At 42.7% G+C, this 27,987-nt stretch overlaps 1 protein-coding gene across 1 annotated transcript in view; it reads left to right on the top strand.

Annotated features, from left to right (window-relative positions):
• Window positions 1-27,987, top strand: part of VWF (von Willebrand factor) — a 248,454-nt gene that overhangs the window by 195,608 nt on the left and 24,859 nt on the right. Inside the window, exons 45-47 of the mRNA XM_089527208.1 lie at window positions 6,646-6,686; window positions 23,525-23,641; window positions 27,394-27,492. Coding sequence (XP_089383334.1) covers window positions 6,646-6,686; window positions 23,525-23,641; window positions 27,394-27,492 — 257 coding nt within the window. The remainder of the gene's footprint in view (window positions 1-6,645; window positions 6,687-23,524; window positions 23,642-27,393; window positions 27,493-27,987) is intronic.

The raw sequence follows: 27,987 nt of genomic DNA, 5'->3' as shown, positions 1-27,987 counted from the left end.
TTGACTCAAATAGCAAATATAATATCACCCCCATGCCATTGTAGTAGTAATAATAATAATAATAATAATAATAATACAATTTATTTATATGCCGCCCAATCACTGGGAATCCAGGCAGCTTACAACAGAAGGGATAATAGATGCTTCCCTGCCCTCAGGCTTACAATCTAAAAAGACACGACATAAAAGGAGAAGGGAATGGTGAGGGGGGGAGGGGATCAGGTCCAGCATTCTTATCTCCCTCTGAGGCCTGGACCAAGGCAGATGGACTGGAGGGAGGGCTCTTCTTCCAAATAAGGGTGTCTCTGTTGAACTATCAGGGACTGTTATGTCAGAGTAGAGATCAGAAGGTGATCTGGGAGCTGTGTTTGAGGGGTTATCCTTTATTTTTTCACTGTTTGTTTTTTTAGGGCTGGGGGGGGGGCTTTTGTTTGGTTTTGGCCATTTGCTGTTCCTGAGTGTGTGGTATGAGGAGACAGAGCTCCTGTTGAGCCACTGATCTGATTTGGGGGAGGAGCTACCAGAAACTAACTCTGTATAGAAAGTTGAAAGTAGCTCATAGACTTGGGCAGGGGAGGAGATAGCAGCCAGTAGCTCTGTGTATAGCTTCATCCCTCGTCAAACTCAGCCAAAAACAAAAAGTTCAGGCCTGCAAATTGCTCACTTGTCTGGAAGACAATTTCGTTGTCGAAAGGGTGTAAGAGGCAACAAGTGGAAAGTACAGACCATGGTGCAAGAAGCCAAGTCTTTCTTGCTTGCACCATCTGTGGAGTCAGTTGTTCACTTCTGGTATTCTTCTCCCTCTTCCTGGGACACATCCTTTGACAAAAGGAACAATGAAATAACAATGTGTGCCCTAAGGTCCTTTCTTCTCAGGGTCTTTTAGGTCTTTGCAACATGAAGGCTATATTTTGCCATATCATTTGTATCAAACTGTATCAGAAGAAAAGGGTAATGGTTAGTGGGTTTAATGCATCCGGCCAGCCTTTCTGTTACATCATGAATCAGCCTGTCTGTTACATCAGTCCTGGGAGACAGCATGCCTCTGTTTCTCACAACAAATCATCTACTATTGCCATACAGCTTTTCCTCCTCTGGGAGTTGACAATACCTCCTCCATTGATAGACCCTCCAAGGTTGCCTCCATGACAGGCAACTTTCAGGGGTGAAGTTCTTGTCCCTGCTTCTGTACCTCATAATCACAAAATATGAGGGGAGCTTGAAATCTGCTCTAAGGTTGAAGCATGTTTTCAATAACTCTGCTGCTCTGTGCCACATTCCTCCAAATATCTTACTCCTGTGTTTTGGTATAGTTGCCCTGCCTAGAGAGTTGCCCTTTCAAAAGAGACTGATTCACTCTCCCCCCTCCCCCCAAAAATTCATATATCCTGACATGTAAAAGTGTAGATATAAACAGCTGCACCTTCTCTTCCAGCAGGACAATGAACATGCACTTGCTGCAAGTATAGCATATAAGATTATCTAGTAAAAACAAACAAACATGGTACAGATGTTGCATGTCTCTGCAACAAGTCTGTCACCATCTCATGGTCACCATCCTATCAGACCAAGCTTTGCCTGTAAAATCCCCCATGAAATGCCCCTCCCAAATCCCCTTTTTATTCTTTCAGTTTGCTGAGTTCCAGAGACTGAGGTAGCAACTCTATAGAATTATTACATGCTTGTTCTGCCCCCAACCAGTTGAGTGACTCAGCGGAAGCCCTTTCCCCCTTAGACCATGTGATCAGGGAGAATACCATACAAAAACACTGACACAAGTCTTCTCCCATTACTCATCACTTTATTTTTATCCTCATCCTTTTTATCCTTCTCCTGCTACTTTTTGTAGCTACATTAGTCTCCTTCCTTCCTTTTCCCTCTCTGACTCTCCAACTTTTTCTTTTTTGCCACCTCCTAAAGAAAGCTTTGAAACAGTGACTGCATTTAGCCAGGAGCTCTCTTTACAGCTATAGCTCCAGTATCTTGCATTTGTTTACAGAGCTTGAGGTACAGGCCAGGCAAACAGGGGTGTTTTACATCGGTGTTTAAAAGGAGGATTTTTGAGGGGGAAGCCCAAAGTACTTTTTCAGTGCCTACTTAAGACTTCTGAATATGGACAGTGAAAGAGCTGCTGCAGTCAATTGCAACAGTTGTGGGATGTTTGTGCTCTTACCTACAGATGTAGATAACTTCACCTGCACCAAGGGCAAATCAGCAGCCCTGTTGGAAGAGAAAGTCCAGCAGCTTGAGAGCTGGGTATGCGCACTTCAGACTATTAGGAAGCAAGAGATTTTCCTGAACATAATAGGAGAGATGTAGTAGTGATGGGCGACTTCAACTATCCTGATATTTGCTGGAAGTCAAAATCAGCAAAATCCTCAAGGTCTAGCAAATTCCTCACTTGCCTGGAAGACAATTTCATTGTCCAAAAAGTGGAAGAGGCAACAAGGGGATCAGCTATTTTAGATCTGATCCTAACCAACAAGGATGACTTGGTTAATGGGGTGCAAGTGGTGGGATCATTAGGTGGAAATCACCATGTTCTCCTGGAGTTTGTAATACAGTGGAAAAGAGAAGTCAACCATAGTCAGACACACATTCTAGACTTTAGGAGAGTGAATTTCAGTAAACTTAGAGAAGTACTGAGAGCGATCCATGGTCAGAAATACTAAAAGATAAAGGAGTTCAGGACAGATGGGACTTTCTCAAAAGAAAGATACTGAAGGCACAATTTCAAACAGTTCCAGTGAGAAAGAAAAATGGGAGGTGTCTCAAGAAACCAGGATGGATGACTAAGGAACTTTCAACCGAGCTGAGTTTTAAACAGAACATGTATAAGAAATGGAAAAAGGGGGAAATCACAAAAAAGGAATTCAAAGAAATAGCAGGCATGTGTAGGGGTAAAGTCAGAAAAGCTAAAGCGCAGAATGAACTCAGACTTGCAAGAGAGGTTAAGAACAACAAAAGGGGCTTTTTGGATATGTCTGCCGCAAAAGGAAGAAGAAGGAAATGGTAGGACCACTGCATCAGGAAGATGGCAAAATGTTAACAGGGGACAGAGAAAAGGCAGAATTTCTCAATACCTTCTTTTCCTCAGTCTTCTCAGAAAAGGAAAAGGGTGCTCAATCTGAGGATAATGGAGCAGAGGACAGAATAGGGGAATTTCAGCACAGAATAAGTAAAGAGATAGTAGAGAGAATACCATGTTAATTTAAAAGAATTTAAGTCTCCAGGACCAGATGAACTCCATCCAAGGGTATTAAAAGAACTGGCAAATGTAATATCGGAGCTATTGGCAATAATCTTTGAGAAATCCCAGCAGACTGGAGGAGGGCAAATGTTGTCCCCATCTTCAAAAAGGGAAAAAAAAGAGGATCCCAACAATTATCATCCAGTTAGTCTGACATCTGTACCAGGAAAGATTCTGGAGCAGATAATTAAACAGAGAGTCTGTGAACATCTAGAAGGCAATTGCATAATCACAAAATGTCAACATGGGTTTCAGAGAAAGAAGTCATGCCAGACAAATCTAATCTCTTTCTTTGATAAAAATTACTTGCTTGGTAGATGAAGGGAATGCTGTGGATATAGTATATCTTGATTTCAGTAAGGCCTTTGACAAGGTTTCCCATGACATTCTTGCAAACAAGCTTGTAAAATGTGGACTAGACAAGGTAACTATTACATGGATTTGTAACTGGTTGACCGGCCGAGCACAAAGGGTGCTCAACAATGGTTCCTTTTCATCCTGGAGGGAAGTGACCAGTGGGGTCCCACAGGGCTCTGTCCTGGGCCCAGTGCCATTCAAAATCTTTATCAATGACCTGGATGACAGAATGGGGAGCATACTTATCAAATTTGCAGATGACACCAAATTAGGAGGAATAGCTAATACCCCAGAGGACAGGATCAAAATTCAAAATGACCTGAATAGACTTGAAAGCTGGGCCACAGCTAACAAAATGAAATTCAACACGGAGAAATCTAAGGTACTGCACTTAGGGCGGAAAAATAAAATGCACAAATATAGGATTGGGGACACCTGGCTGAATGAAACTACGTGTGAAAGGGATCTAGGAGTCCAAGTAGACTACAAATTGAACATGAGTCAACAGTTTGATACGGCAGCTAAAAAGGCCAATGCAATTTTAGGCTGCATCAATAAAAGTATAGTGTCTAGATCAAGAGACGTAATAGTGCCACTCTATTCTGCTTTGGTCAGGCCCCACCTGGAATATTGTGTCCAGTTCTGGGCACCACAGTTCAAAAAGGACATTGAGAAACTGGAGCGTGTCCAAAGGAGGTCAATTAAAATGGTGAAGGGTCTGGAATCCGTGCCCTATGAGGAATGACTTAGGGAGCTGGGGATGTTTAGCCTGGAGAAAAGAAGGTTAAATGATAGCCCTGTTTAAATATTTGAAGGGATGTCATGTTGAGGAGGGAGCAAGCTTATTTTCTGCTGCTCCAGAGAACAGAACCCGGAAAAATGGATGCAAGCTACAGGAAAAGAGATTCCACCTCAACATTAGGAGGAACTTCCTGACAGTAAGGGCTGTTTGACAGTGGAACGCACTCCCTAGGAGGGTGATAGAGTCCTTGGAGGTCTTTAAACAGAGGCTGGATGGCCATCTGCCAGGGATGCTTTGACTGAGAGCTCCTGCATGACAGGGGGTTGGACTGGATGGCCCTAGTGGTCTCTTCCAACTCTACGATTCTATGATTCTGTGATTCTATTTTAGGCTGCATCAATAGAAGTATAGTGTCTAAATCAAGGGAAGTAATGGTGCCATTCTAAGCTGCCTTGGTCTGGCCTCACCTGGAATACTGTGACCAGTTCTGGGCACCACAATTCAAAAAGGATGTTGACAAATTAGAGTGTGTCCAAAATGGGCCACCAAAATGGTGAAGGGCCTGGAAACCATGCCTTATGAGGAAATACTTAGGAAGCTGGGTATGTTTAGCCTGGTAAAGAGACGGTTAAGTGGTGATTTAATAGTCCTGTTTAAGTATTTGAAGGGGTGTCACATTGAAGAGGGAGCAAGCTTGTTTTCTCCTGCTCCAGAGACTAGAACACGGAACAGTGGATGCAAGCTACAGGAGAAGAGGTCCCACCTTAACATTAGGAAGAACTTACTGATCATAAGAGCTGTTTGACAGTTGAACAGACTCCCTTGAAGAGTGATGGACTCTCCTTCTTTCGAAGTGTTTAAGCTGAGGCTGGATGGCCATCTGTCAGAGGTTCTTGTTTTGCAGGTGGTTTGACTGGTGTGGCCATTGTCGTCTATCGAAAGAGAGAGGGAGAGGGAGAGAGAGAGAGAGAGCATGATATGGTGGGTTGAGCACAGTCTAACTAGGTGACCTTGTCAGTGTTGCCAACAAGCCTCAAAGATATTCCCTGAAATGTTTTATCAAAATCCAAAATCCCTGGAATTTCCCAATATTTATTATTATTATTAATTCAAAATCCCTGGAAAGAAATTAATTAATTTCCCCAGATTCCAGGGAATTCCCCAGAAATTGGCAAAAATGGACTTGTACAAGTCACATGCTGTCAACCTCAGGGGAAGGCAGTGGCAAACCTCCTGTGAAGGAATCTTACAAAGAACATTCTATGATAGGTTGGCCTTATCGTCACTGTAAGTCAGAAAGGACGTGTAGGTACACAGCAGCCACACACACACACACACACACACACACACACACACAGAGTCGCCAAGACCCCATGAATATGGAAAATTTGCAAATAGTGCAAGCCCTGCCCACCTTCTCCTCCGATGCCTGAGATAACTGCAGTTAGCTGTCCCAAGGACAAGAGGCAGGGACTGGGCAGTACACGTGAGAGAGCCTCACCCACTTTCTCCTGTGCCTGGGATAGCTGCAGCCAGGTGTCACAAGCATGAGAGGAGGCGGTGGGCAGGGCTCACGCTGAGATCACAAATAATCAAATTTACGAATCCCAAGTCCAGGAATATGAAGAGACAACTCTCTCTATATATACACACACACACACACACACACACACACACACACACACACATCCAATTTGTAAAAGAACAAGGAGCAGGACCAGGATAATTAGGATCACTAGTTAATGGGAACAACCTATTAAAAAGCACAATTTGGAAAATGACTTTTTTTTAAAGCAATACTTGCAAAGATATTTAAACAGTTGGGAAATTTATGGCTATTTTTGTTCAAAGTAGACTTTGAGAAACATTCTTTAGTGGCACTACAACTCCATTTAGTGTTATAAACAATGCTGGGCAACATTTTGGTCTCTCTCTCTCTCTCTCTCTCTCTCTCTGTTTGTTTCAATGGCATGATCTGAGCAGCTGTACTTGATTCTTAATAGATCACAGTTAATGACATCTCCAGGATCTTCACAGGGTTGACCTGAGTCAGACTCATGACCTGAAGGCAGTTAACAACAAAAACAACAGGATACTCCAATTTACAAATATATTTCATGGTCCTTCTCTAAATGAGAGGAAGAAGCAGGGAAGGGAAAAAAACGTCCATGAAGCACAGCAGCTATGATATGTACATTATGGTCAAACTTACAGGGTGGTTTCAATTATATTTTATTAAAACTGGTATACTTTGTGTTCAAATTACCAGTATTAATACATTTCATCTTTGCTGCAGAACCTGTGAATGGCTGTGTTTTCAATGGAACTATTCTCGAGGTAAGATAATATTCTGAAGCTATTTTAATTATCTTCAACTTGGGGATTATTTACATGATATCTGTTTGAAATGAAACATAATATTAGGTTTTCATATTTGTCTTATTTGAAGTGGGAGAAGTGAGGGCAAAACATCTTTCCCTATTAATATGAAATCTTAAACCTAGTTTTCAATGAGAAAATAAATCTATGTCTTAGCTGTACCAGGTCAGGTGTCACATTATTGAATGATGAATAATACAAAAACATTATTTGGAGTTTTTTTAAAAACAAAAGCTAGATGGCCATCTGTCAGGGGGTGTGTGTGCTTTGATTGTATATTCACAATGTGTGTGTATTCACAATGCATAGCAGGGGGTTAGACCTGGTGGCCTTTGAGATCTCTTCCGCTGTGATTCTATAATTCTGTGATTAGATTCACACTGAAAACTAATATCAGAGGAAAGACTTAGGAACCAAGGAAGCTGCCTAAATTGGTTAATCTATCTCAGTATTGTTTGCATGAGCTAGCAGCTGCTCTGAAGAGGCCTTAGTCCCAAAACAGGCAGGCCAAAAGTAGTGGCTTCTGGCTGCTCTGGGGTCATGGCATGCAGATGGTGCATCCCTCTTGAGTTGCTGGAAGCCACTCTGAGGCTGCCTAACATGGCCTCAAGCCACCTGTTTGGGACTGCAGTCGTGGCCCGCTTTAAGAACGGGCTGTCTGATCACCATGGTCCGAGGCTAATCACAGTTGCAGCAGCCAGAGGCAGCTCCAATCTACCTGTCTGCTTTGCCTCTCAGATGAGAAGCTTTCCCTGTCATATCTGAAGATGCATAACACTAAACCCAGGAAAGTGGGGGTTCTACTGATGTGTTACAGGTATCCCTTTCTTTCCTTTGGCATTTATTTTTCTATGGCCCAATCATGACAAAAGCATTCTGACACTGTTGGTGCCAAGTTTTTCAGTAAAATGGAAAATTACATTTTTTTTCCCCCTCCAGGTTTGGAGTATTGTTCTACATAGGTATATCCTCCCCCCACCTTTCCCCCTCTGTTAGCTAGTCAAGGCCTCCCTTAAAATACTTTGGCCCATATGTGACTTCCGAAAAATTGGTGAGAATTTATAAAAATGTGAATAACAAATGTTAGAAATGTAACAAACACATGGGATCATTTTATCATCAATTGTGGATTTGTAAAAAAGCAGCAACAACAAAATAATGGTTAACAATCAGTAAGATGATATAAAAGATTTTGAGAGCAGAAATAACATTTAGGCCAGAATTATTCCTCTTAAATATACTGTAGTAGATTTTGAAGAAAAAATGGAAAGAGAAAATAGAAACTTACTATGCTATATGATTACGGCAGCAAGTGAAGAGGATAAAAGAAATAAATGAAAATTAATTCATAGATGTAGCCAATGTATAGCCAATATGTTAATGGTTAGAGGATTTAAGCATGGATTTTGGGCAAGGACTGTTTTGAGACAGATGGCTGAAAAAGTCAGAGTGACATGTCTGTATTCATTTTGAGGCACCTACAGGTCGCCTAGTCAAAATCAGAGATGTTTGGAATGCCATCCTGGGACACAGGCCTGATAAGCTGCAGACTGATGGATTGATGAGGGTTAATGTTGTATGTTAGGTGTAAGGTAGAGCACCCAATTAATGCAATGTTTTAATTGAAATGTAACCAATGAAATGTAATTTCTAGTTTTCTTTAAAATACTGGGCCGGTACAGACCAGCCCTTTCCAGTGCCCTCGTCACATGCTAGGGTTGCCTCAGGGTGGCGCTTCCAGATGCCCCTCAAACCTAGCATGTGTTGAGGGCATCAAAATAGCGGTGCCCTGTACACATGGGCACCGCCATTGTTACGCAAGTGCTGTGCGGCGCTTACATAATGAGTGAGCCAGTGGTGCACTTGTTACTCTGTAGCCGTGGCGTAAAAAGAACCCACTTTTTGTGGGTTCTTTTTACGCTGCAGGGAAGCCACGTGGTTTGGTGGCTGCGGCTTCCCTGCAGAGAGAAAACAGGTGCCAACAGGACACCGTTTTTGGCACTATGTACCGCCACGATAAAAACTTGGTTCACTTTGAATTTGGGGTCCCAGAATTTGGAATATGAATTTCCTCTGGGAACACTGCTGCAGCAAAAATAAACCATGTTTCCTTTCCAGTCAAGCTCCTGGGTCTCCCTGATTCTGGTTCTAAATTAAATTCAAAAAGAATTCTGCTACACAAGGATGCTTTATACAAAATACTGGAAAGCAGAAGTTAACCCTAAATGTTTAAGAGTGGGTACAAAAATTATTGGACTTCGTTGGATCCAGTAAGAAACAAATTCGTTAAAGGAAATTCAATACAAACTTAATTGCATAACTGGCAGTCTATAGATTATGTTAAGACAAGAAAATGAAACAATGTAATGAAGGGTTTCGGTATTAAAAAAGAATTTCTTTTCTGTCTTTTCTACCATACAGAATCTCCCAAGTTATAGTCCAACAATCAAACCACCATGCCACATTGGCTTGTGTGTGTATTTGTGTATGAACCAATGTGGCATAGTGGTTTGATTGTTGGACTATGACTCTGGAGATCAAAGTTCCATTCCCAGCTTGGCAACTAAACCCACTGGGTGATCTTTGGCAAGTCACATGTTCTCAGCCTCAGGGGAAGGCAATGGTGAACCTCCTCTGAACAAATCTATTGGGGGGGGGGGTGTTGTGGTAAAAAACAACAGCAGAGTTTTGAGGCATTTAACAAAAGCTTTACTTAACAGAAGCCTTTAAAAACTAAAGCAAAAACAAAACAATATGAATGGCACAGTACACAGGAGCAAAAATTAAAGCACAGTCAAAAATCCTAATTCAGCAGCATGGAAAGCAGGATACAAAGAATGCTCCCCATAATCCAGCAGATCTACAAGGTAGTTATACCTTTCTGATTGGTTAACATAATCACCTGGTCTACTTAGCTAACTACCATGGTCTACACCTGCCAGTTTACTAGATTCTCATCCAGTCGCAACTTAGTATACCTTGACAAAATCTTACCAAGGAAGCCCCATAATAAGTTTACCTTAGGGTTTCCACAAGTCAAAAATGAATTGAAGGCACACAACAACAGCAAAAAAGAATCTAAAACAGTAGGAAGAGAGAACTAACTGTACCACCCTATTCTGCTTTGGTCAGTTCTCACCTGGAATACTGTGTCCAGTTCTGGGAACCACAATTCAAAAAGGATGTTGACAAACTGGAGCATGTCCAGAGGAGGGTGGCCAGAATGGTGAAAGGTTTGTAATTTGGAGCAACATAGGGAGTTGGGTATGTTTAGCCCCTAGAAGAGAAGAGAGTTTATCACACGGGAAGAATTTCTCTTAATTTCGAATGAAAAGAAAGTGGGGCCAGAACGCAATTATGTGAATTCACTAGTTCAGTGAATTTACATGAATGCAAATTGCGTTTGAACTGGCTTCCATTGCCCAAAAATAGCTTGCCATTGCCCGAAATTGCTTGTGGTAGTCTATCACACAATAATGTTAAACCCCATGATTGCATTTGGATTGCCATTGCATTATACTTCCAATTGCCCTTGTCTGATAACGTCCATGGTTAAAATGCCCTGTTTAAATATTTCAAGGGATGTTATATTGAGGATGGAAGAAGTTTGTTTTCTACTGCTCAAGAGAACAGGATCTGGAACAATTCATACAAGTCTTGCCAAGAAAACCCATGACCATAATCGGAAACAACTTGAAGGCACACATCACCGCCATACACACATATACACACACACACACAGAGAGAGAGAGAGACACCTATGGTGTGAAAGTTAGAAAGGAGTAATTTTAGATACAAATTAAATATATGCAAGATTGTCAAGTGATGTCTGACTGTAGAGGGTGGTGCTCATCTTGTTACTAAGCAGAAGAGCCAGTGTTGTCAACGATGACTCTGTGATCATGTGGCCAGTATCAAGTATCACTGCATGAAATGCTGCTACCTTCCCACTGAAGTGGTACCTATTTATTTATTTCCACTTTTGGGAGTGGTAAATCATCTTCCTTCATTCTAAAATCCCAGTTATGGGTTGAAGTGTGTGCGCATGTGGGTTCAATTGTAAAATAATGTTCAGGAAGTGGAGGGGGAAAGGTGATATTTGTCTGTTTTTGTGGATTTTTTTGGTCATGTGTTATACTTTTTTTCTTTTGGTTGTCTTTTATTTTATAATTGAACACACACATGCACACACTTCAACCCATAACTGGGGTTTTAGAATGAGTGAAAAAGATTTACCACTCCCAAAAGTGGAAGTAGATAAATAGGTACCACTTCAGTGGGAAGGTAACAGCATTTCATGCAGTGATGCTGGCCACATGATCACAGAGGCATCTTTGACAACGCTGGCTCTTCAGCTTAGTAACAAGATGAGCACCACCTCTACAGTCAGACATCACTTGACAATCTTGTCAAAGGGGAAATCTTTACCTTTTATTTTTACCTTTTTACTAGCCTTTATATAAAGCAATAACACAATACTCTGTAAAATATGTACCTGTAAAAATCATAGAATCATTAACAAATTAAAAACAGGTGGTGAACATGTACTTTCCAGGGGATACATTTCTCCAGCTCGCCAGCATAGGTAGAAGAGTGGGATGAAGGGATCTGTTGTAGGGATGTAAAGAATATTCTCCAAAATTCGAAAATTAGTAGAAATATGTCTAATTTGAAAATTTCGAAAGCATTTTATAGAGAAGAAATTCTGAGCACTTCTTGATCAATAAGTAAGAATTTTGATTTTTAATCATTTCCAAATGAAGAGAAGAGACGAGCCTTGAGCTGACAATTCGATGGGAAGGATTTGGGTATTTTGCGTAAGAAAAGCTACCATTCATCCTGGGTTTTACCGGAGGCTATTTCCTTTGTTAGAGTGATTTCCCCCCCCCCCCCAACTTTGCTCACTCACACCTTTGCTTTGAAAAACAAAAGAGAACAAAAGGGGAGGCCTTCTGCCCTTTATGCCATGCTCTGCCATTCAAATTCTCACAGAAGAGAAGAAGGGTGAAATCTTAGCATTGGATCATCTCATCCAACACCATTTTTGGATACATCACATTCTCTTATTCATGGATATTTTGAACTCTCCTTGCCATATATATATATATATATATATATATGCAAAATAAATGTAGGTTTGCCTTAACATCACTGGAGCAGGAGAGAGAGGTTTGTCATGCCCTGCCTCTGAGGCTGAGAGAATGTGCACTCTCCTTGCCGCCTATTATTATTGTTGTTGTTGTTGTTATTGCATGACCTTAGCATCACCATGGGAGAAGTGCAGAGTTGGTGATGCCCTGCCTCTGAGGCTGAGAGAGTGTGACCCTCACAAAAGAGAAGAAGGGGCAGGGTGGGGTGCAATGGCAGGAATTCTGCCATGATGGATAAAACCTAGCATTCGAAGGTATTTCAAGAGGTCATCCAACCCCCCCCCCTCTTCTACCATGAAGGAATACCTAGGAATTGGAGTTGAAGCTGAGAGCAAGTGACTTGCCCAAGGTCAGCCAGTGAATTTCTATGGGAATCCTGATCCCAGCTCAGCCATGTAAATTCCCTTCTCCTTTTGTCTCTTGTCTCTTTAGATTGGAAGCCTGAGGGCAGGGAAATGTCTAACAATTTGTAAGCTGCTCTGATAGCCTTTTGGATGAAGAGCTGGGCATTTATTATTATTATTATTATTATTATTATTATTATTATTATTATTAGAGTGCTAATCCCAGCTCAGCCAGGTAAATGCAGAGGTGTCCCCGGGTAAGTCATATTGTCTCAGCCTCAGGGACATTCTGAACAATCCTTGCCCAAAAGCAAACCAATCATAAAATAAATAAATAAATAGATAGATAGATAGATAGATAGATAGATAGATAGATAGATAGTAACTTTATTATTTAAAGAGGCTTTCTTGAAATGAAACAAAACCAAATGCCAGAACCATCAGCATTCATTCATGACGGAGACAAAAGGAGAATGGAATGGCAGTGGGGAAGGGGAAAAGTTCAGTAGATCTTCATTCTCCCAGTTCACCATAGAAATTCACTGGCTGACCTTGGGCAAGTCACTTGCTCTCAGCTTCAACTCCAACTCTTAGGTCCCCTCAACTCTACCTTTTCTTGTTGGGGCTTCAATCACAGTTTATTTATTGAGACTGGGCTTTTTTCCCCCCTTTTGTGTGTGTGCCTTCAGGTTTATTTAACCATAGGAATGTTCTTTAAACATCTGCCAAACTTCCTTTTGACATGGCAATTGAGTTTGAAATGCAAAGTAATTAGCATAATTATTTGACTTGTCTTTTATTGTCATTCGAGAAATCTGTGAAAAATATTTCGCTAGCTGCTGAAAGGGAGAGAAGAAATCACCTTTTGAAAGAGGGATTTGTGGAACGAATATTTTTTAAAGAAATTCTCTTCAAGTTCTCAATGAATGAGAAGAAAAACATGGGTTTCTCCAATCACTAAATTCTGTTGCCTCTGATATTTAAAAAAAACATTCCTGTCCAATTATTTTTGCCAATATTTTCTTTTCAATACTTCTATTCTCCTAAAACCTGACCCCAGCCTAGTAAATACTGTCATTTGCATTGAAGTGATATTGATATTATACACCTTCAAACTTATCAAATTAAAAAAAAACAATTTTAACTACCTTGCGGTGTGTGTTTAATTTTCACTAAAGGAAGAACTCTTCTGTTCTGTCCTCTCCTCTCTTTCTAAGCTCTCATTAACTTATCCATGAATAGTTCAGACTTGTCTGTTGCAATTGTATTACTGGAGCCATTTGTTTTTTCCTTAATCCTTTTACATTTCCAGCTTGTATCCAGTTACCAGCTTTATCTTCCCATAGTTTGGTTTAACTGCATTTATTTCACAGCACTTTAAATGTCCAACCAGATGGTTTTCCTTAAATGGAATCATCTTGCAACAGTCATCTGGTTTCCCAGGCTTTTATTGAACAGAGTGATTACGGAAGACAAGGACAATCTTTGCCTTGATATGAACTTTTATGAGTTTCATTGTGTGAGCAGATGTTGACAAGGCTTTGTGAGGTTCTTATTTATTATTTCATCTATTTGACATTTTTAAAAAAATAATAATTAAATATTGGCCAAGTATTACTGCTATCTTGATATTTGATTCTGATTTGCTGCTTATAAACCCACTATAATCCCCCCTTCACCAAATGAAAGTATTTAACATGAAAGGTCTGTAAGCTAATGCATTCAGTACAGTTACTGTTATTTCTGGGAAGCTATGATTTGGGAATTTAAGGTTTTCTGTAAAACCTGGACCAGCGGAAAAGGACTGCTATAACACAAAAATATTATAATGCTCCGATTCCTGTAAAAATCAATATAGCCCATATATATGATCCCATTTTAAACATAGGGCTTTGCACACCTGTGAAGGTGGATCAGGATCCCAGGAGCTTAGAAAGATTTCTGCTGTACTAATTGGCATGTCTTTTCTTTGAGCATAGCTCTAGTATTACATTAATCTCTAACTGCTGTCTTGTAATGTGCAACTATAAAATAGAAAGATGGAGTTGAGGAGAAGGAAAAGATGGATGGACAAAAAGTTAAAGAAAAAGATTGATGAAAGAAAAAAGGAGGGGAAATAAATGTGAATGGGGGAGGAAAACCGACACAAGGCTAAACTACATTCATAATTAGGAATCATTTATTAGTGCCCCTATAGCTTTAATTTTATATAAAATATAACTGATTGAGTGGTTCCAAACTGCTTCACAGTGGAGGCTGGAAATGGGAGTCTTTCCTCACATGTTTTTCCCACGGTCTAAATCACCTCAGCTGATATTTCCCTACAGAGGAAAAAGACTGCACTGTGAGCCTAATAGTAGTTTAAGGATGGAGATAGTTTTAGAAGATGAACAACACAATAACAGGATAACCATTTCCTGAGAGTTGCTGCTTCTATCCAGTGCAACTGTTTTTTTTACCTCAGAGGGAAGCCGCTGCAGAGCAAATGCAATACACAGTGATTGGAAGGAAAAAAGCCACAGCTTTATTAAACACATTAACACCAAAATGTAGGATTGGCTCTAATGCATGAGGTCTGGATCTGTCATCCATCAGTCCCTGACGGAATGGATGAACCCAAGTGCTTGGTCTCAGCCAAGCTTTGGGATTGCAAGGGATACGCTAATTAAGCACTCCTCTATTCCATTAATCAATCATGTGATAGATTGCATCTCTGCATATGCATACTATCATATCTCTATCCCTTGTCAACTGGGAATGCTGTAACGATGTTGCCCCTGCAATGGCAACACCGCATCGCTCACAGCACCCCCGTGTCTCCATTGGACTCCCGATCCAGCACTACGCAGCCCTGGAAACCACGCCCACCAGATCCGAGACCTATGCAAGTGCCCCAAAGTTGTGGCAGCAACACATTATCACAGAGGGAGGGTGGGTGGGTGAACCGAGCTGGCAATGACACTGACCCGGGCGCCTTGTGGCCTGAAAAAGGCTTCTGCGCCAATGGGAAGCTGGGATGGGGTGGAGGACCTGCCTTCCAGCCTCCCTGCCAATCCCAGGCAGTGCTGCCAGATGACGATGCTCAATCAGGAGGGACTTCTGCTCCCACCGCCTTCTGGGACCAGTAGTCCCCGTCGACATGGGTGGAAGTCCCCCCTATTTCCCCAGCGTCGACCAATCCCGGCTCAGGTGGCCCTGTGTGAGGGTTTCTGGGGCCACCTGAGCTGGGAGGATGCAGGAGCCAGGGCCGCAGGCTCTCCCCGAGAGGCAACTGGGCCATCCCGCCAATGCAGGCAGCCTCCTTAAGCAACATTGAAATTGTTAAGAAATCAGAATCCCCCACTTAACTTGAAGTTTTGTCCAGAGCATCCCATGGGACGTAGTGGCACAGCAATTAAGATGCTGATCTGATGATTGCAGGATCAGTAGGTTTGGCAGTTGGATGCTCCTGTCACTAGTCCCAGCTTCTGCCAACCTAGCAGTTCAAAAGCATGGAAAAGTGCAACTAGATAAATAGCTACCACTTTAATGGGCTCCTGCTGCTCTCCTGCTCCATTGAGGGAGGGATGAGGGTGGCCCCAGCTCCAACCTCTGCTCCAGAGCCGCTCCCTCCAGTCCACCTGCCTGCTTTCCCTGCCCAGCTGTCTAGCTCGCAGCAACCAGGACTCATGTCGTCAAAAGGCACCACAGTCTCCTTTCCTGGTGTGCAACCAACAGAAAGGAGAGCAGCTGGAGGAGAGCAGGGCAGCAATGGCAAGGAGGGATACAGAGAGAAAGAGAGGGTGAGGGGCTTTGAGGCCAGGGAGGCTTCCTTGTCATGCCCCTTCTGCTCAGCCTTTTCTTTTGCCACACTGACAGTGGCTCCCCATGAGGGACTACTGCCGCTGTGGTGAAGCAGGCCCAGATGCACTCACCCCTTCCCGCTGCAGAAGGAGGACCCAATAGGATGTCACTTCTCATCTGGGTAGTCATCCTATGTGGGCCACACCTCCATACCCGCACCCAGTGATGCCACTGGCCCAGAAATACAAAAATAGGGGAACTTAACTGAGTTGAAGACCATCACGTTCAGAGAAGTGTTCCCAGGCATTGTGTGACTATCATTTGTTATTTGATGTTTTCAATTTGTTGCCTGCCTTACTTTACTGAACCCTTTCCTGTATTGTTATGTATTATTTATATGTATTATGCTATTATTTCTTACCTCTCCATTGACGCCCCCTTGTCGTGGGGGAGAGGCTTACGTACCCTAATGAAATTGTGAGCTATGCTGGTGGTGGTATAATAGCCACTGGTAGGGCCTCCCATGCCAGACAGGTCACAACTGAAGGGTCTGACCAAGAGAGCCAAAGGGCAGGATGGGATCTCTAGCTTTATGGTAACCATCCTAGGAGAAGGAAAACTCTAATCCCAAACCCAGGCAGATGGTGCTCGTCTAACCCTGTAAGGTCAACCATCTACGAGAAGGAAACGCTAATCAAACCTACGACCTGAGGACCTTGTTGCCATTGTCCATGATTGTCAAGGCCTCAGCAGATGAACCTCTGGTTTAAAGGGTGAGGCCAGTTTTGTGCATGCTGAGCTCCACCAGAAAAACCCATTGCACAGGCTCAAAGGATACATCCAATCCCCGAAAAAGCCCTGTAGTGATAGGTGAGGGACGAAACGGCAGGTGTAAAGATGCACTGGAAGCCGAAGACCCAACCCTGCATGCAGGCGGTTCAGGGCTTTGGTAGCTTGAGACTGACCTGGGGGATGACAGTCTTGTTCGGCAGCATCCTGAATGACCAAGCAAACTTTTTAAAGAGAGCACTGCTTGCTCCATATGGAGAGGGGCCTAGTAAAGGTGGCCTAACAAAAGCTCATCCCCATATACCCAGTTGGCTAGCTGCGGCCAACAGGCATCTTCTGATGGGGTCAAACAAAGGCAAAGAAACAATGGCACACACCAGCCTCCAAAGGTGCAAATAGACTAAAGCTTCCATGCTGGAACATCAGAACCATGCAAGATTCTGCGGATAGTGGACATCCTGAGCATCGTTCTGCTCTAATAACCCATGAACTGTCACGACTTATCATTGACATCACTGCTCTTAGTGAAGTTTGTCTCCACGAGGAAGGCAGCCTTAAAGAACATGGTGCCGGCTACACACTCTACTGGTCTGGCAAACCCAAAACTGAAAAACATCTTTCAGGTGTAGGCTTTATGATCAAAAACTCCATTGCCTCCAAACTCAAAACCTTGCCAACAGGACACTCTGATCGCATTATCTCCTTACGCCTCCCACATGTTGTTCTCTTCAGTATATATGTCCCAATTATGCAAGTCGACCCTGTGGAGAAAGACAAATTGTACTCAGACCTACGCCACCTTATACAAAAAGTCCCTGCAGAAGACAAAATCATTATCTTTGGTGACTTCAATTGCAGAGTAGAAAATAACTTCAAAGCCTGCAAAGGTGTTTTAGGCAAGCATGGTGTTGGAAACTGTAATGATAATGGATGCCTCCTGCTAGAGTTTTGTGCAGAACAGCAGCTGACTATTACAAACACCATCTTTCAGCAGAAAGATAGCATGAAGACAACCTGGATGCATTCTCGATCCAAACACTGGCACCTCATTGACTATATCCTAGTGCGCCAGAGAAATATTTGTGATGCTCGTCATACCCGAGTGATGCCCAGTGCAGAATGTCAAACAGATCATCGCCTCGTAAGATGTAAACTAAATCTTAAGTTTAAACCTAAGAGGGGTGGCATCCTAAACAGGAGACTCCACGTCAACAATCTTCAACAAGCTGCCATGAGAGACAACTTCCAAGCAAATTTGCAAACAAAACTTGAAGACCATCTTGTAGACTCTTCTCCTACAGCTCTTTGGCAACATATCAAAAACAGGTTCCTGCAATCTGCGGAAGAATCCTTAGGATTCTCCCTCAAGAAAAACCAAGACTGGTTTGATGAAAACAACCAAGAGGTCCAGGAGCTGTTGGCAAAGAAGAGAACTGCTCACCAGGCACACTTCGCCCAGCCATCTTGCCATGTAAAAAAGCAGCCTTTCGCCTCGCATGTAGTCAACTCCAAGAAAAACTCTGAGACATTCAGAACAAGTGGTGTATCAACGTAGCAGAAAAGACACAACGTTGTGTAGATCTGGGTGATTCCAGAGGTTTTACAAGCTCTTAAAGCAGTGTTTGGACCTACATATCAGGTCCAAAACTCCCTATACAGTACAGATGGTCAAACACTAGTCACTGATAAAGCTTCCATTCTGAACCGATGGGCTGAACATTTCCAAAGCCTCTTTAGTGCCAACTGAGTAGTCCAAGACTCAGCTATTCAACATATGACATAACAACCAATGAAAAATGAATTGGACATAGCTCCCACTTTGGAAGAGACCCTTAAGGCCATACAACAGATGAAAAATGGCAAGGCAGCCAGGATTGATGGAATTCCACCTGAAGCTTGGAAACATGGTCATGTACTCCATGCTAAACTCCACGGGCTCCTTGTGAGTTACTGGGAAAAAGGTAAACTGCCATCAGATCTCCGAGATGCAGTCGTCATCAGCCTGTATAAGAAAAAATGAGCAGAATCCGATTGCTCAAACTATCAAGGTATAACACTGCTCTCCATCACTGGAAAAATCCTTGCAAGGATACTCCTGAACAGATTAGTTCCTGCCATTGCAGAAGAACTTCTTCCTGAAAGCCAATGTGGCTTTAGAACTAATAGGAGCACTACTGATATGGTATTTGCCCTTAGACAACTGCAAGAGAAATGTAGAGAGCAGAACAAAGGACTCTATGTAACATTTGTTGACGTCACCAAAGCCTTCGACACTGTGAGCAGAAAAGGTCTGTGGCAGATCCTGGAACGACTAGGATGCCCCCCTAAATTCCTCAAAATGATTATCCTGCTACATGAAGGCCAGCAAGGTCAAGTCAGATATGGCAACGCTCTCTCGGAGCCCTTTCTAATAACTAATGGTGTGAAACAAGGTTGTGTTCTCGCTCAACTCTATTTACAATCTTCTTCAGCTTGATGCTCCAAAGGGCTACAGCAGATCTTGGAAGAAGAAGGCGACATTTATATATGCTACCGTACTGATGGTAGCCTCTTTAACCTAAGCCATCTAAGGGCTCACACTAAGACTCAAAATTATCTAGTCAGTGAACTGCTTTTTGCTGATGATGCTGCCCTCGTTGCCCATACGGAAGCAGCTCCTCAGTGCCTAACATCCTGCTTTGCGACAGCTGCAGAGCTCTTTGGGCTGGAAGTCAGTCTGAAGAAAACGGAAGTTCTCTACCTGCCTGCACCTCAGAAAGAACACTAACATCCCCACATCACTGTAGGCAAATATGTGCTTAAGTCCGTCCAGCAGTTCACCTACCTGGGAAGCATCATCTCCTCAGACGCCAAGATTGATAAAGAGATCAATCACAGACTAGCAAAGGCATAGAGTGCATTCACAAAAGAGTCTGGAGTAACAAACATTTCAGGCAAAGCACAAAAATCAATGTGTATAGAGCCATTGTACTTTCTATTCTCCTTTATGGGTCTGATACATGGGTCACCTATCCCCAACACCTACGACTCCTCGAATGCTTTCACCAGCGCTGTTTATGCACAATTCTAAATATACACTGGACTGACTATGTGACATATGTTGCTGTCCTTGAGCAAACAGGGATCACTAGCATTGAGGCCATGCTATTGAGGACACAGCTGCGCTGGGCAGGACACGTTTCTAGGATGAAGGACCATCGCCTCCCAAAATAGTATTCTGCAGTGAACTCGCCACAGGTCACCATAAGAGAGGCGCTCCAAAGAAGAGATAAAAGGACTCCCTGAAATGACATCTCCCCAAATTGATCACCAACAATGGTCCGCCCTGGCCTCCTACTGGGAGGCATGGAGACGCACTATCCATGATGCTGCAGCCTTTTTTGAAAGCTCATGCCAAACGAGTCTTGAAGAGAAATGACAATGCAGAAAGAAGCACAAACCAGAAACATCACCCAAGGAAACTTTCTGCTGTGCCTTCTGTAACAGGACTTGTTTATCTCGGATTGGCCTTTTTAGTCATCAACACGCTTGTAGAAAGCGCGGGATGAGTATTCTTTGTTCGCGAAGTAAAGCCAGATTAATTATTTCTTAGATTGTACACCATGGGCAAATTTACTTTTATCTGTTTTATTGTTTGTATGTAGAGCGCTGTGTAAAACTACAGTGCTATATAAATAAAGCATAATAATAACAATAACAACTCTTGATCAGATCAAAGACCTACCTAATTCCAAACTTCTCTTGACATCATAACCAACCATGAGTTTATGGGAATTCAAACATGTGTTGGATAGTACTCTCCCTCTCATGTTCCCCAGCAACTAGTACTCCGTCTGGTACTGGAGGTACAATACTGGCTATTTGTTCCTTTCCCAATAAACTCTAACATAGAATTTGCCTTTTCTGTTGTGGCATCATCCTAGGTTGTTTTCACTGAAGTGCACTTCTTGGTCAGTCACTGCTATTTCAGCTGCTATTAGAACATATATATGAAATTAAAAAGGGAAATGGCAGTTAAACTACAAGCTAAACTACAGGCCTAATTAGATATGTAATAAGAGGCTCTTTTCCTTGCAAAAGAGGACCCTGGTTTTCTGTGTCCACTTTGCTTGCATAAGAGCTTAAAATTTTAAAAGTGTGAGCCATTTCTTTTGGAAATGGGAAAGAGGAGGAGCTAGAAGACTCATTCTACAGAGCTGCTGGGAGAGGCACATTCATTTTTTTTATAGTCAAGTTGGGGTTGGAGTACAGAGAAGAAGAAGAAGAAGGTCACCTGGGCACAGTGTTGGAGACATCTCCTTCAATTTTACACTTTATTTTTCAGTACTCCCTCAAGGGGCTTGTGGGTACTTGCTCAGAGGAAGTTAGTCAGAGACTTGCCTCTGGAACTAGCTAGTAGCCAGGGGCTCTCTACATAACTAGAGTCCCAGTTGACTGAGCTCTTTAACAGACTTTGGGAATAAAGACCAGGCCTACAGGGGTTCTTTACACAGGTGTTTAACAGGGGAAGCCCACAGTCTTGTTGAGTGCCTCCTTAAGACTTTTCAGTATGGACACTTCTGGCATTACTTTGTCATAATGTAGTCCCCACTCATCTGCTTTGTTTCTATCTGAATATATGGGTATGTGGAGGGATGTGATTTGCCACATATTACAGTAAGAAATGTGTTGCAGTACAATCCTATTTACCAGAGACAGGGGAACTTGTGGCCAAATATTACGGATTGCTACTGCCAGTGAAGCCAATAATGCGAAATGATGACCTGTGGAGACTAGAAAGTTACACATGTAAAGAGTCACACTGACCTAAGGACATGTGGAAGAACTAGATAGGACTAAAATAAATGCTAAATGGATTTGCTGATCAGATCACTCTGAGCCCACCCAGGCTTTTTGCCTTTCCTCTTGCGATGGAGACAAAGAAAGTCCCATCACAAAAGCAAAAACCAGACTTTCTACCTCACCTCATGCTGTGTTCTTATTAGCCCTTTCTGTTCAACTATCCAGGGATTGTCTCAATCAATGTTTTATCACTCTGGAGTGAAAGACATCAGTTGATCTGGCCCCTTTTGTCAATTCTATGGAAATCTTTGTTACACCTTGTGGTAACATCAAGCACCACTGAAAGGTATGAAATAGGATATAAATATCCACCACAGACATAGTCATTTTGCTTACAGACCATGCACAGATGGGCCCAGTGCTGTTCAAGATCTTTATCAATGGCCCTCTCCAGACGGGCGTAAAGTGCGCCCTCATCACGTGCTAGGGGTTGGCAGAGGGCACACTGCCCATACGTGCCTCACCCCTAGCATGTGACGAGAGCGTCAAAATGGCAGCGCCCTGTACACACGGGCGCCACCATTTTGATGTGATGGACACCTAGCATCCACACGTCCCGACGTCATTGTGACGCTGTAAATGTACCATTGGCGCACTATGGCTTTTTGCAGGTTCTTTTTGCTGCACGAGGGAGCTGTGTGGTTTGTCCGCTACGGCTCCCTCACAAAGCAAAACAAGATGCGGATAGACCACCCTTTTTGGGCAGTGTGTATACCACCAATGACTTGGATGACAGAATTGGGGGTATAATTATCAAATTTGTAGATGACACCAAATTAGCAGGAGTAGCTAATACCCCTGAGCACAGTATCAAAGTTCAGAATGATCTTCATAAATTAGAAAGCTGGGCCAAAGCTAACAAAATGAATTTCAACACAGAGAAATGTAAAGGTACTGCAGTTAGGGCGGAAAAATGAAATGTACATATATAGGATGGGTGACACCTGGCTGAACAAGACTACATGTGAAAGGGATCTGGGAGTCCAAGTAGACCACGAGTTGAACATGAGTCAACAGTGTGATGCGGCAGCTAATAAGGCCAATGCGATTTTAGTCTGCATCAATAAAAGTATATTGTCTAGATCAAGGAAGTAATAGTACCACTCCATTCTGCTCTGGTCATGCTCCACCTGGAATATTGTGTCCAGTTCTGGGTACCACAATTCAAAAAGGATGTTGAGAAACTGGAGCGTGTCCAAAGGAGGGCGACTTGGTGAAGGATCAAAAAACCAAGCCCTATGAGCAACAACTAAGGGAGCTGGGGATGTTTAGCCTGGAGAAGAGGTCAAGAGGTGATATGATAGCCCTGTTTAAATACTTGAAGGGATGATATATTGAGGAGGGAGCAAGTTTGCTTTCTACTGCTCCAGAGAACAGGACCCGGAACAATGGATGCAAACTACAGGAAAAGAGATTCCACCTCAATATTAGGAGGAAATTCATGACAGTAAGGGCTGTTCGACAATGGAACATACTCTCTTGGAGTGTAGTGGAGTCTCCTTCCTTAGAGGTCTTTAAACAGAGGCTGGATAGCCATCTGTCAGGTATGCTTTGATTTAGATTTCCTGCATGGCAGGTGGTTGGATGATTCTCTTCCAACTCTATGATTCTATGATTATATACATATGTTTCTGGTGAATAATAGAAAATGGACATGAAAACAAATGGGTAGTAGTTTTGACCGCCCAATATTTTCATGAATAACATTATTTTTTGCTTGAACTATCAAGGATGGCTATGAATCCAATAAAATTCAAAATGGGAGAGTTCCAAACATTTTGTCAATGCTTTTGTTTAATGAATGCAAAGTCTGATTTAAAAAAAAGAAAGAAAGAAAGAAAAAGAAAATCTAGTTAGGGCTCAAAACTCTTAAACTTTTTTTTTCCAGCCAGAGAAGCATGTGTTGTTGGATCAATGCACCAGCTGCCAGTGCAGCCCACAGAGTGGAATGCATCTGAAATACAAACTGATATGTAGGAAAAAAACTTGTGAACCTTGCCCCAAGGTAAGAGATTTCTATTGATTTTTTAACATTTTAGATCTGTTCCAAACTGTGGTATTTGTATTTCTGATTCACACCTGTGTTAGAACTTACCTTCATGAACATTGCTAAATTAATGAAAATAATTGATTAAAGGTTAACAATACACTTTCAAAAAGACTCTGGTCTGAAATGATCTTCCACTGATAACAATTAAACCAACGACAATAAAGCTCAGTTTGCTAAAGTCTATGTCTGTCTATGGAGGGACTGTCCCTATAAAGCAGCCCTGCACAAAATACAGCCCAGAGCCCGCATGCAGCCTGTGAAACTTGGGTATTCTGAACCAATCATCCACAACAGCTATTGTAAAACAAAAATTTATTGTAGAGAAGGTAGAAATACACTGGATCACATTTTTGCTGAATCTGAAGAACTCCAAAGAGAAACCCCACTTTAAAACCCCAGCCCCCACCTTATTTTCCTGTTCAGCCTAGATCGTTCCCCCCAACTCACCCCCCTTCGCCACAGAGGAGGGAATTCTACATCAAAGCAGTCCTAATGAAAGCACCATTTGGTTCATAGTCTCTTCTGCCTTGAGAGATCTATGGATACCGGAATAGAGGGTATCTGTTAAACATCACTCCGACATAAAACTGCCTGACTGGCGCGAATTGATTGCTGCTCTCAGCTGAAAGTTCCGGATACATGATCATCCTGAGCATAGCCCATGGTGGCAGCAACTCTTTCTCAGAATGCCTTTCCCTGAGAGTTTTAGATACAGGTGTTGTTGACATAAGATCCATCATGTCTATCTATCTATATATCTATCTATTTATCTGTCTACCCATGTATCTATCTAACTATATATATGTGAGAGCTTAACCCACTGGACTTCTCTTCTGCAACCTCCCTCCAATCCTTGTCCACCCTCAAGATAAAATCATTATAAATCAGAGGCAGGTAATCATGGGAGATTTAATATTTCTTACCCCTTTTTATTAATATTTCCAAGGGCCAGTCTTTTGTTAAGCTAATGGATCTTTGATGGCCCCTGAGGGCCCTACCAACTCTAGGATTCTGTTTATTCCTACATGACAGAAGGGGGTTGGACTGGATAGTCCCTGGGGATCTCTTCCAACTCCAGGACTGTCCCTTTGCTTCTCCTCTGGTGCCTTGGGTGAGATGTGCCACAGAGCCAGACATAAATTTTCTGGGTCCAGGAGTTGCAGAAATTACAAAGTGTGTATGTGTGTGTTCATACACAAGCACACACATGCCCCTTGAAGAAGCCCATCAACTTATGGGGCGGGGGCTGTAACTTTCCTAGGGTCTTAGGTGAAGAATCCTGAAACGTGATTTTCCAAGTCCCTTCCTCTGAAAGTTAGCCTTCAACACCTAGTATTCGCTGTTGGCCTGTCATCCAAGTACCCTGCATGGCTTCCAAGCTCCAGATGTTGTTGGATTGCAGCTCCCATCATTTCTCAGTATTGGCTATACCAGCTAGGGGCTACTGAAGCATTCAGTCCAACATTAGCTGGACTGTATAACTCCGCTGAGTTCCGTGCATTTTAGTTTGTGCTGGAGAGAGTAGGGTAAAGAAAAAAAAATAGACCTTGAAAAAATATTGGACTACAGCTCCTACAATTCCCCTTCTAGCTATAGGACTTGTAGACAAAACTGATGCCAGCTTGTCTTCTTCACTCTATCTTCCTCATAAACTACACCAAGCTTCCTGCCCCTGCCCCTCCCTTGTGTGAAAGTTTCTATCTCAGCTTGGCAAATTTGAATCCAGTCATTGCAAAAAGAACAACATACAGTTTCAACACCTCATTGGCAAGACAGCTTTACCTTCACTAGTGTGTGAAAATTCACATTCGCTTGCACCCCAGTGGTTTTATTGTAATAATGCCATAAAGCAATGATGTTTGGAAGAACAAGCTTCAAAAGGTATGTACACAGCTATGATCAACACGGAATAGCGGTTTATAAATAAAACTTATTATTATTATTAAAAGGAATTTCCTATCCCTAATTGGAATGGGTGATTGCTGGCTATTGTGAGAGATGAGACATGGGCGCGTTCCACATGCGCCAAAAGTACATGCTTGGCATGTACTAGGGTTAGGAAAGGGCGTCCCTTCTGGACGCCCTAATCCTAGTACGTGCTGAGCACGTACAAAATGGCGGCACCCATTCTACATGGGTGCCACCATTAGGAGTCATGACCGTGCCGCCTCCAAACAGAGCAGCGCGGAAGTGATGTCCTGGCGCCACGCGAGGGCGCCTGGGGCCCCATTTATGTGGCGTCAGAAGGAGCTCCATTTCGGAGCTCCTTCCAGCTTTGCGTCACTAGGTGCAGCCTTTAGACGGCTGCACCAGCGACACAAAGCAGAAAGGGGCCAAGCGGCCCCTTTCTTTCTGTCCTCGCCGCCATCGGGTATCCTTGGGCCATGAAGCCCCAAGGAAACCCTTTTCCAGGCCACGGGGAAGCGGCCTTTTGCCGCTTTCCCGCGGCCTGGAAAGTGGCAGATCAGGGTCTCAGAGGCTGCTGCTGTGGCAGCTGAGGCCCTGATCTGGCGGTGAAAGGGGTGGTCTGTACACCACTATTATGATTATCTCACACTTTTCATGCAGGAGAAAAGTAATTTTATTGTCCACCATTTTTCAGGCACAAGAAGAATTATTGAAATTTCAAATGCTGAGGAGGGGGCAGGCTGCTGTGCAATAAAGTCATCCAGTTTGCTTTATTTAGAGTTGGGCTGACTGCTTGTATTTGTACAGGAGTTAGTCCTTCCCCTGCTTTTTGTCATGGTAACAACAGGACAAAACAAATGTGGCTCCTGCAAGCAACAGGTATGTTCTTTGCAGGAGGAGTGTTATTCAGAGGACAAACCACAGCAACACACTTTTGCAGCAGGCTGCTATTAGTGCAAACCAAATGGTCAGTTGTTAAGCAATAGCTCTATGTAAATCAGAGTTGTAAATAAACAATGAAAAGTTAATACTATAATACGATTAGATGAACCATGTCCAGAGGAGGGCAACCAAAATGGTGAAGGGGCTGGAAACCATACCCTATAAGGGGAGAATTAGGGAGCTGGGTATGATTAGTATGGAGAAGAGAAGGTTAACAGGTGGTATGACAGCCCTGTTTAAATATTTGAAGGGATGTCATATTGAGGAGGAAGCAAGCTTGTTTTCTACTGCTCCAGAAAATAGGACTCCGAGCAATGTATGCAAACTTCAGAAAAGGAGATTCCACCAAAACATTAGGAAGAACTTCCTGACAGTAAGAGCTGTTTGACAGTGGAAGACACTCCCTCAACATAATCTTCCCAACATAAAGGCCCTTCTTTGCACACTCCCTCAGAGTTGAGTCTCCTTCTTTGGAGGTCTTTAAACATCTGTTGGGGGTGCTTTCATTGTGATTTTCTGCATGGCATGGGGTTGGACTGGATGACCCTTATGGTCTCTTCCAACTCTTTGACTCTATTATTCTATTAGCAGAAGACTATAAAACAATAAAATGATGGAAGCAAAAGAATAACACAATAAAAGCTAATGATAAAATCATCCAAACTGCAGAGGTCCCAGCAGATCTACCACCTTCACCATCACTTTGGACCCTCTCAGAGTGACTAACAATGTTTTTCAGTGATTGCCACACTTATATGCTAAGTTATGAATGGAACTAATATTACTACACTTAATGGAATGATCAATGTCTGTGTTAGACCTGAAGTTCAGAGACTATTAATTATCTTTCACTGCAGAATTACAGGGTGGAAAAAGTTGCTGGCTCTTGTTGTGGAAAATGTTTACCCACTGTATGTGCCATACAGCTGAGGAACAGAACCATCTGGTACCTAAAGGTCAGTTGATCTTCATGTTTGGCTGGCAGACATGCCCTAATACATTTCACTGATGTTCCTCTCTGTTTCTTAGCAGTTTCATATTCCTGAAATGCTACATTCACTGTGCTGTGTAGATGAAACTTTTTTGTTTGTTTTGGAGGTGAAACAGACGGCCCCGAAACTAGATTGGGGCCGTGGCAACCGCATGCCACATGCTGCACCCCAACCTGGCCAGCTTCAATCCCAAATAGAAGCATGAAAAATGTGTTCCTATTTTGGGTGAGAAAAAGCTGCCCCTTCGCCTCTAGAGCCAGCTTTCCGCTGGCTCTGGGGCAAATGACATCTGAACACCATGCCCCTAAGTCACCTGGAAGTCAGCCAGTTTGTAATTGCCATCACAGCTTCCGGGTGACTCGAGGGTGTGTCTTGTCTAAACACCACACCCCCAAGCCAGCTTTGAGCCAGACTTTCAGGGCCATGTGTTTTAGCCTTTAGTCTCCACTCCATCACATT

This window comes from Sceloporus occidentalis, unplaced genomic scaffold (assembly GCF_023333645.1).
Source record: "Sceloporus occidentalis isolate IW3139 unplaced genomic scaffold, rSceOcc1.0.p SCAF_5, whole genome shotgun sequence".
Lineage (NCBI taxonomy): Eukaryota > Metazoa > Chordata > Lepidosauria > Squamata > Phrynosomatidae > Sceloporus > Sceloporus occidentalis.
This window is presented reverse-complemented; position numbering and strand designations above follow the sequence as displayed.